Raw genomic sequence first — 10891 nt, forward strand, 5'->3', positions numbered from 1 at the left:
CTAACCTGTTTTTCCATCTTTGCTGCATAATTCCTCTTTGCAATGTTGACTTCTTTAGTCAGCTGGTTTCTAATGCGATTATACGGGGCCTTATCCCCGCGACAATAACCATTCTAGCCTGTCGGAGTTGCCTAAATCTGGCTGTAAACAAGGGATTGTTGTCATTGAACATGTGAAAAATTGTAGTTGCTATACACATATCCTCTCAGAAACTGACATACGCAGTAACAATATTCATGTACACATCAAGGCCGCACACTGAATCTTCTGTCTCCCCAGTCTGTGCAATTGAAACAGCTTTGAAGTTTTAATTTTGCCTCATTGGTCCAACTTTTTCACAGATTTTACTCAAGATATCATGCACTTAACTTCTAGCCTGTATGCATGTATTAAGTAGATTCAGCAGTGGTCATAGAACCTTGGGCGAGCGTGAATGGCACGATATGAATTTTTTTTTTTTTGTGGTATAGCATAGTGTTATTTTCCCTCAACAGACATTCTATGTGCCGTTTGTTTTTAGGGAGTTTGTGGAGAGCTTAGCTTTGTTAAAAAGTCGTAGGATAAAGATGGGTGATGAGTCGGCGTGTTTTTTTCTAAATCTCGTTCACTTTATGTTCAGCGAGCTTTAGCAGTGATGCATTCATGCTAGCTTGGGGAAGAATGTAGAAACCGACAAGGATGAGTAAGGCAAACTCACACGGCATGTAAAATGGCTTACAGTTGAAGAATAGCAACTCCAAAAGTGGGCTGCACTGTGTGCTGACCTGTGTGTTCAGGCACCATTTCTTAATGATATAGAAGCATAGTCCACCATGTTTTGTTTTCCCTGGCAGCTCCATAATGCCATTCACCTGGTGAATATGGAAGCCGGGAAGTCTCTGTGAAGCACAGGGTGGTTAGTCCTTATCAGATGAAGCTTGTGTATTTTGTTGGGAAGGGACCGTAGAATCGTGAGGTGAATTGATGGGAACACAAATCTATGTCCTTTCCTGTAGAGATTCATTTGGATTCCGCTTCGCGTCCCCCTGTGACATCTTGGCCTCCATGCTCTGTAGAGCGCACACACTGTTGCCGTCGCTGCTCCAGTGAGTAACTCAGGGAAAGTTTCAGCGAATTTGCAAGAGTTGTTGAAAAAAAGTCCAGGGAAGACTCTCTGATGGTTAGTAAGTAATTGCGGACTTGAGTCCAGAGATGACCGAAAATCACAAAAACGTAAACAATAATACTGTACCGAGGGAACCAGATGGCAAGGCGTCGTCTTGGTATATTATAATTAGCGTATTTTCGCAACCATAAAGGCGCATAAGGTGTTAAAAGGCGCAGTCTTAATTACGGGTGGAAATTCAGTATTTAACACATATATAAGTATTATTGGGTGCAGGCATGGTCGTGCTCATGAGACAGTGAGGCACAATGGTACATTTATTTTTGCAAGCAGAAGAATAAGCTTGTCCTCAATCCCCCCCCACTACGGCCGGTGCAAGCAAGTCACCAGTCAATACGCCATACTCACCCACGGTGTCACACCAAATCAAAATCATCACACCACACCAAACAGAACACCACAACCAGCAGACAAAACATGCACTTCAAACGCTATTTACATTTATTGTGAAGAAAATACATATTTGAACACCCTGCTATATTGCAAGTTCTCACACTTAGAAATCATGGAGGGGTCCGAAATTTTCATCGTAGGTGTGTGACCACTGTGAGAGATAATCTAAAAAGAAAAATCCAGAAATCACAATGTACGATTTTTTTAACGATTTGTGTGATACGGCTACAAATAAGTATTTGAACACCTGTCTATCAGCAAGAATTCTGACCCTCAAAGACCTGTTAGTCCGCCTTTAAAAGTCCATCTCCACTCGATTATACTAAATCAGATGCACCTGTGTGAGGTCGGTCCTGAGCTGCATAAAGACACCTGTCCACCACATAATCAGTAAGACTCAAACTTGGAACATGGCCACGACCAAAGAGCTGTACAAAGACACCAGAGACAAAATTGTACAACTCCATATGGCTGGAATGGGCTACGGAGAAATTGCCAAGCAGCTTGGTGAAAAAAGGTCCACTGTTGGAGCAATCATTAGAAAATGAAGAAGCTAAAAATGACAGTCAATCTCAATCGGAGTGGAGCCCCATGCAAGATATCACCTTGTGGGGTCTCAATGATCTTTAGAAAGGTGAAGAATCAGCCCAGGACTACACGACAGGACTTGGTCAATGACCTGAATAGAGCTGGGACCACCGTTTCCAAGGTAGCTGTTGGTAATACAATGAGACGTCATGGTTTGAAATAATGCATGGCACTGAAGGTTCCCCTGCTGAAACCAGCATGTCAAGGCCCTTTTTAAGTTTACCAATGAGCATTTGGATGATGCAGAGGAGTCATGTGAGAAGGTTTTGTGGTCAGATGAGACCAAAATGGAACTTTTTCGTCATAATTCCACTAACCGTGTTTGGAGGAAAACGAATGATGAGTTTCATCCCAAGAACACCATCCCTAATGTGAAGCATGGGGGTGGTAGCATCATGCTTTGAGGGTGTTTTTCTGCACATGGGACAGGACGACTGCACTGTATTAAGGAGAGGGTGACCACGGCCATGTATTGTGAGATTTTGGGGAACAACCTCTTTCCCTCAGTCAGAGCATTGAAGATGGGTCGTGGCTAGGTCTTTCAACATGCCAAACCAAGGGGTGGCTCCATAAGAAGAATATCAAGGTTCTGGCGTGGCCTAGCCAGTTTCCATACCTAAACCCAGAAGAAAATCTTTGGAGGGAGCTGAAACTCCATGTTCCTCAGCGACAGCCCAAAAACCTGTCTGATCTAGAGAAGATCTGTGTGGAGGAGTGGGCCAAAATCCCTCTTGCAGTACAAACCTGGTCAACAACTATAGGAAACGTTTGACCTCTGTAATTGCAAACAAAGTCTACTGTACCAAATATTAACATTGGCTTTCGCAGGTGTTCAAATACTTATTTGCAGCTGTATCACACAAATAAATAGTTTAAAAAAAAAAACATACATTTTGATTCCTGGATTTTTCTTTTTAGATTCTCTCTCACAGTGGACATGCACCTATGATAAAAACAAGGTAGTCTTGAACATCCCAGACAGAGAGAGAGTTGTGATTGGTGCATATTTCAATGGACATGTTGGCGAAGGAAATAGGGGCGATGAAGAAGTGACTGTTAAGTACAGCATTCAGCAAAGGAACTTTGAGGGGCAGATGGTGGTGGACATCGCAAAAAGGATACCATTGGCAGTGGTGAACACTTATTTTATATGAGACTGGAACATAGTGTGACCTACAAGAGTGAAGATAAAAGCACGCAGATGTACTATATTTTGTGCAGACAATTTGAAGGAAGTTACCGAATGTAAGGTAGTTGTGGGGGAGAGTGTGGGTCGACAGCATAAGGAGGTGGTGTGTAGGATGACTTTGGTAGCAGGTAGGAAGATTAAGAAGACTAGAAGCACAGAGAATCAGGTGGTGGAAGTTCAGAAAGGAAGAATGTTGTGTGGCCATTCGGAAAGAGGTGAGGCAGGGTCAAGGTGGACAGGAAGAGCTCCCAGAAGACTGGAATACTACTGCCAAGGTATTTAGAGAGGCAGGCAGGAGTACTTGGGGTGTCTTCTGGTAGGAAAGGGAAGGAGACTTAGTGGTGGAACAACAAAATACAGGAAGTCATCCAAGGAAGGAGATTAGATAAAAAAAAGTGAGACACGGAGAGAACTGAGGAGAGGGGTAAGGAATACATTGAGATGCGTCGTAGGGCAAAGGTAGAGTTGGCAAAGGCTAAACAAGAGCCACATGTACACCAGGTTGGATACGAAAGAAGGAGAAAAGGGTCTCTACAGGTTGGCCAGAGAAAGGGATAGAGATGGGAAGGATGTGCACCAAGTAAAGATGATTAAGGATAGTGATGGAAATATATTGACTGGTGCCAATAGTGTGGTAAGTAGATGGAAAGAGTACTTTGAGAAGTTAATGAATGAAGATAGTGGGAGAGAATTTAGAGTAGAAGAGACAAGCGTGAATGACCAGGAATTGGCAATGATTAGTAGGCACTGAAGAGAATGGAAAATGCAAAGACAGTTGGTCCTGATGACATACCAGTGGAAGTATGTAAGCAATTTGGTGAGGTGACTATGAAGTTTTTGACCAACTTATTCAAAAGAATACTAGTGGAAGAGAAGATGCCAGAAGAATGGAGGAAAAGTGTGCTCGTCCCCATTTTTAAGAACAAAGGCGATGTTCAGAACTGTGGAAAATTATGAGGAATAAAGATGATGAGTCATAAAATGAAGTTATGGGAAAGAGTAGTGGAGGCTTGACTCATGACAGAAGTAAGTATCTGCGAGCAACAGTATGGTTTCATGCCTAGAAAGAGTACCACAGATGCACTATTTACCTTAAGGATGCTTGTGGAAAATTATAGAGAAAGTCAGAAGGAGCTACATTGTGTCTTTGTAGAGCTAGAGAAAGCCTATGACAGAGTACCAAGAGAGGAACTGTGGTACTGCATGCGTAGGTCTGGTGTGGCAGACAAATATGTTATAATAATACAGGACATGTATGAGGACAGCAGAACAATGGTGAGGTGTGCCTTAGGTGTGTCAGAAGAATTTAAGGTCGAGGTGGGATTGCATCAGAGTTCCGCGGTGAGCCCCTTCCTGTTTCCAGTAGTAACAGATGGGCTGACAGATGAGGCTAGACTGGAATCCCCTTAGACCATGATGTGCGCAGATGACATTGTGATCTGCAGTGAAAGCAGGGAGCAGGCGGAGGAACAATTAGAAAGAGGGAGGTACGCACTAGAAAGGAGAGGAATGAAGATTACCCCAAGTAAAACAGAATATATGTGCATGAATGAGAGGGGCAGAGGAGGAAGAGTGAAGCTCCAGGGTGACGAGATAGCGATGGTGGACGACTTCAAATACTTGGGCTCAACAATACGGAGCAATGGTGAGTGTGGTAAGGAAGTGAAGAAACAGGTCCAAGCGGGATGGAACAGTTGGCGGAAGGTGTCTGGTGTTCTATTTGACAGAAGAGTATCCACTAGGATGAAGGGCAAAGTTTATAAAACAGTGGTGAGGCCGCCATGATGTATGGATTAGACAGTGGCTCTGAAGAAACAGGAAGCAGAACTGAAGATGCTGAAGTTCTCACTTGGTTTAAACAGGCTGAATATAATTAAAAATGATCTCATTAGAGGGTCAGTCAAAGTTGGATGTTTTGGAGATAAGGTTAGAGAGAGCACACTACGATGGTTTGGACATGTTCAGAGGCGAGAGAGTGAGTATATCGGCAGAAGGGTGCTGAGGAAGGAGTTGCCAGGCACAAGAGTGAGAGGAAGACCAAAGGAAAGGTTGATGGATGTTGTCAGGGAGGACATGAGGACAGTGGGTGTTAAGAGATGAGGATGAACGAGATAGGCTTAGATGGAAAAAGATGACACGCTGTGGCGACCCCTAACGGGACAAACCGAAAGAAAAAGAAGAAGTCGATGCGTAAAGGCTGTCTGGATTGGTGGGTCAGTATTACATCTATGCGTTTTCATTTGACTTCATAAAGCAGTGATCTCCAAAGCTCACTGGCGTTCATGAAAACCATATATTGGGTTTTAAGCACCACTTCAAATAGGTTAATATTGCACAAAAACAGACTATGTGTGAAAAAATATGAGTGACCGTTTTTGGACATATCGAGTACGCTACATACAAAACCCTCACAGACACACGAAGACTAGATTTTGCATGACTTACAGGGAGTGGAGGTCAGACAAATTCTGGAAAGCCGTGGAACCCACAGAGGACAAAGGGTTGTCATAGAAATGTCTGCAAAGAGGGTCAACGATTTATTTAACAAGAATGGTTCCATCTTTTGGACAATATATTAAAAAGTAAACTGATGTGGTCAATGCAATAGAAGGAGCACTATGTTGTATGTGGTGTCACTGGGAGTGGATCAGGGTGTGTTTGATCTTACATGGTTCTTAGTCGGGGGTTCTTATGAAAAGCCCCTTCAGGTATGGAAGCAATATCATTGCTATGAAATCCCCTGCAAAAAAAAAAAAAAAAAGGCCAAATACATTGTAAATGTTAAAGAATCCCACATGGGAATGCATACTTATTCTGTAGGGCTGCAGAATTACCAAAATTACACAATTATTTTTTTGTAAATGCAATTCTTCCTGAAGTTTGGGAAATATCTTTTTATGGCATTATTTTTCAACAAACTAAAGTTTTCAATGCACAATGAAACTTTAAATAAGAATACATTCCATATAATTGAACATTTAAAGGACACGGTGGCGCAGTTTTAGAGCGTTGGCCTCTCAAATCTGAGGACCGGGGCTCCCGTGTGGAGTGTGCATGTTCTCCCCATGCCTGCATGGGTTTTCTCCAGGCACTTTGGTTTCCTCCCACATCCCACATCCCAAAAATATGCATTAATTGGAGATCCTAAATTGCCCCTAGGTGTGTTTGTGAGTGTGATTGGTGCTTGTGTCCATGTGCCCTGTGATTGTCTGACAACCAGTTCAAGGTGTACCCTGCCTCCTGCCCGATGACAGCTGGGTTAGGCTCCAGCACTCACACGACCCTTGTGATGATAAGTGGCTCAGAAAATGGATTGATGGATGGATTTTATAGTTTCACCTACCCAGTTGTAACTGAGAGTTTAGTTCCCTGATAGCATTGTAATAGTTATTTTAACTTTTATGTAGCTGCCCCTGTATTCTGTTTCATCACGTCAAATGGTTTATGTGCAATTCTTAACTTGATTGTTTAAGCATATTGGCTTTTATTTTGAAGGGTACGCACCAAATATGCAGCCTTTTGGCACAAAAAGTAACTTCACATTGCGTCTGTAATAGTTTGATTAGATTTTTTTTTTTAAGGATGAAAGAAAATTTTATATAAAACTGATTCCTTCCCCTACGCATTGATGAGGCTCAGGGTTAGTGTTAGCGATACTGGCAGAGGTTTATATGAATTTTGTTTTTTGTTTTTTTTAAAGTTGCTACAGAGAAGTTATAGTCCAATGTTAAGCTTTTTAGGTGTGTTGTTGTCGGTGCTGACGTTGGTTTGTAGACAGTGCAGTGCAAAAGTGGAAGTAATTGTTTACCTTATTAGCTGTGTCAATGTTGGCATAAATGTATTTTATTATTTCAGTCACCCAAGTGACAGAGTTGACTTCAATAAAGCTCCTGGTGTGTAGCCTGAGGCTCGGCGAGAGTTAGACGCTAGACCTTGGGGAAAAATTGTATAACTATACTAATATAACTATATAATATAAAATTATTTCTACTGAGGCGACTGGTCATTCATTTTAATTGAATACACTATAGTCTACTGCCACCACCATTGGCCACAAAGCACGTCATTGTGTGCATTCTTCTTTGCTGGTTCACACTGCTTCTTAGTTGCTTTACATTACTTCTTCATTGCTGGAGTACGAGGCATCGAAACTAGGAACAGAAATCTTTACATTTGAACGGTACTGGGAGAACCGGAATGTTAGTCCTTGTTCTAGTCGATTCTCAATGTCCAACTTTAGTTGTTGCAAAATGTCACTCAACACTTAATCAGAATCATCTTTATTTACCAAGTATGTTGGAAACATACTAAATATTTGTATGAACCTAAAATTATCTTCCCAGGATGTTTTGCGGCACTAGGGACGTAAATAGTGTTTAAAGTGTTTGTTTTGTGTCACTTATTTTTTTATTTCGGTGTTTTATATGTTTTATTATTTTCTAGTTATGCTATTCTGTTTGCTGTGGTGTGATAGTTTTAGTTTTGATATGACACAATGAGTGTGAACAACATGTTGACTAATGACTTACATACACTGTCAGTGTGTAGGGGAACGTAAGTTTCTTCTGTTTACAAATGTAAAATTGCAATTTTTCCTCACTGCCTGGTGAGCCCCATCATGTGGTAACATGCATCCTAATACAAACACTAGTTTTCATGTATGCTAGCTATGTAACCGGCGTGTTTGGTTGTAGTTAATTGTAATAGTCACTCCAAAAACATTTACCGATTTTAGAACTTGGTGCACGCACGAGATTATTACAAAGCGCCCCATCTATTTTGGAGAAAAATTAAGACATTTAAGTGCACCTTATGGTTGCTAAAATACGCCACATATCATACATAGGCATTTTGAAACACCATCAATTACTCACAAAATTTCAGGATTCGCAGGGGAGAAGGAAAGTAACCCCCGCGAATAATGAAGGAACACTGTATAAACTTACAGTTCTTTCAGTTTGGGCAGGGCTTCGATTGCTTTTGGAAAAGCAATCAGGTTGTTGAAGTTAAGATCCCTGCAATGGGAAAAGACAAGATAAGTAAACAGTTCCCCAGCATTTAGTGGTGACAGATTGTCTCCACGTGCAATTAAATTATATACAAACACAATTTGTCGATAAGTCAACCACTGTTTGACTTGAGACTCATTTACTAGGTTGAAAGAAAGATTTGACTAGAGCAGCATCTGGAAAAATGCTTATTAAAAAGTCACACATAAAAGAAAATAGATTAGCAATACATTAATAGAGAGTGAACAAAATAGAAGAACAATAGTTCCCAACAGTGGGAATCAGTTAGGCATCTCACATCTCATTAGCAACACTGAGGTAAAAAAATGCAATTTTCAGAGACATGTACTTAAATAGTTATATATATTTGAGAGAATTTCCATAGTTATAATATAGCTTTTAGATGGTAACTACTTCTTTTCCTTTCGGCTTGTCCCGTTAGGGGTCGCCACAGCGCGTCATCTTTTTCCATCGAAGCCTCTCTCGTGCATCTTCCTCTCTAACACCCACAATCCTCATGTCCTCCCTCACCACATCCATTAACCTTTTCTTTAGTCTTCCTCTTGCTCTTTTGCCTGGCAGTTCCATCCTCAGCACCCTTCTACCAATATACTCACTCTCAAGCCCCTGTACATGTCCAAACCATTGAAGCCTGCTCTCTCTAACCTTGTCTCCAAAACATCCAACTTTGGCTGTCCCTCTAATGACCTAATTTCTAATCCCATCCAGCCTGTTCATAACAACCGAGAACCTCAGCATTTTTAGTTCTGTTACCTCCAGTTCTGCTGTTGTTTCTTCAGAGCCACTGTCTCTAATCCGTACATCATGGCCGGCCTCACCACTGTTTTATAAACTTTGCCCTTCATCCTAGCGGATACTCTTCTGTCACATAGAACACCCGGCACCTATCGCCAACTGTTCCATCCCGCTTGGACCTGTTTCTTCACTTCCTTACCACACTCACCATTGCTCTGTATTGTTGACCCCAAGTATTTGAAGTCGTCCACCGTTGTATATCTCTTCTCCCTGGAGCTTCACTCTTCCTCCTCCACCCCTCTCATTCACGCACATATATTCTGTTTTACTTCAGCTCATCTTCATTCGTCTCCTTTCCAGTGCGTACCTCCATCTTTCGAATTGTTCCTCCGCCCGCTCCCTGCTTTCACTGCAGATCACAATATCATCTGCCAACATCATGGTCCAAGGGGATTCCAGTCTAACCTAATCTGTCAGCATATCCATGACACCGCAAACAGGAAGGGGCTTAGCGCGGACCCCTGATGAAGTCCCACCGCCATCTTAAATTCTTCTGACACACCTACGGCACACATCTCACAGATTTTCTGCTGCCCTCATACATGTCCTGTACTATTCTAACATATTTCTCCACCACACCAGACTTGCGCATGCAGTACCACAGTTCCTCTCTTGGTACTCTGTCATAGGCTTTTCTCTTGCTCTACAAAGACACAATGTAGCTCCTTCTGACTTTCTCTGTACTTTTCCACAAGCATCCTTAAGGTAAATAGTGCATTTGTGGTACTCTTTCTAGACATGAAACCATACTGTTGCTTGCAGATACTTACTTCTGTCCTGAGTCTAGCCTCCACTACTTTTTCCCATAACTTCATTGTGTGGCTCCTCAACTTTATTCCTCTATAATTCCCACAGCTCTGAACATCGTCTTTGTTCTTAAAAATGGGAACTAGTACACTTTTCCTCCATTCTTCTGGTTTTAGCTTTTACAGTAGATGGTAACTCTAGTGTACTATGCATTCCAGTTACTTTGTTGAAACACTATTTGCAATAAATCCCGAGTAAGTAAGGATTGGAAATGCATTTGATTCAATAAAGGCTGACGCTGAGGAAAAGAAAGAGTTCTTAACTGATAAGTAGGAAAATGCAGTTAAAATCACTAGACACACAAGAAAGTCATTTTGATTTTTTTTTTCAACAGTAAAGGAGTGAGCGTTTCAATGTGGCTGTTGTGGTCACTGAAAGATTTTCATGGTTGTGTGCCAGGAAGAAGCAAACAGTGGTGGGGCAGATTTGAAAAGAAATCATGTACTTTGGTCTATTTATCCCCAAGCAATTACAGGAGGAAGTGAAGACAATGATGTTTGGATGACCAGAGTAAAGGTGGGGGGTAAGTTGTTAACGTATGCACACAGTTACACAAACACACACACACACACACACCTAAATGCACACCCAGCCATTCACATACCCAATTACTCGTAACTTACAATGTTTCCAGGTTCACAAGACCAGTGAAGCTTTTGTTGCCAATCTCTGTAATTCGGTTGTTGTGAAGATGCCTGAACAAAAATCAGGGGGGGAAAAAAGCTTAACTGCTTTGCACTTGGAAATGCAGTAAATATTACAAATGTGCTTTGCAGCTCGATGTATGTGGTTAATTTATATGGCTTTTCAATTTCTGGCCATTGGTTTTTCTTTGTCTCGTGCACCTATGTCATCAAATCACGTCACTGGTCGGAAGTGCCGGTCAAACAAACCATTCTTCAATGCTAAGTCAGTTGGAGACAA

The 10891-nt window shown here is 41.7% G+C and overlaps 1 protein-coding gene across 3 annotated transcripts in view; it reads right to left on the minus strand.

Moving 5' to 3' along the window:
* The window catches only part of lgr4 (leucine-rich repeat containing G protein-coupled receptor 4), a 72710-nt gene that overhangs the window by 23663 nt on the left and 38156 nt on the right, over positions 1 to 10891 (minus strand). For 2 of the 3 annotated variants that reach the window (XM_061815510.1, XM_061815508.1), the window contains 4 exons: positions 10591 to 10662; positions 8282 to 8350; positions 6004 to 6075; positions 5781 to 5852 (listed from right to left, as the gene is read on the minus strand). In XM_061815510.1, coding sequence (XP_061671494.1) covers positions 5781 to 5852; positions 6004 to 6075; positions 8282 to 8350; positions 10591 to 10662 — 285 coding nt within the window. The remainder of the gene's footprint in view (positions 1 to 5780; positions 5853 to 6003; positions 6076 to 8281; positions 8351 to 10590; positions 10663 to 10891) is intronic. The other variant, XM_061815509.1, reaches the window with a different exon arrangement.

Source organism: Syngnathoides biaculeatus, chromosome 3 (genome assembly GCF_019802595.1).
Source record: "Syngnathoides biaculeatus isolate LvHL_M chromosome 3, ASM1980259v1, whole genome shotgun sequence".
NCBI classification, from domain to species: Eukaryota; Metazoa; Chordata; class Actinopteri; order Syngnathiformes; family Syngnathidae; genus Syngnathoides; species Syngnathoides biaculeatus.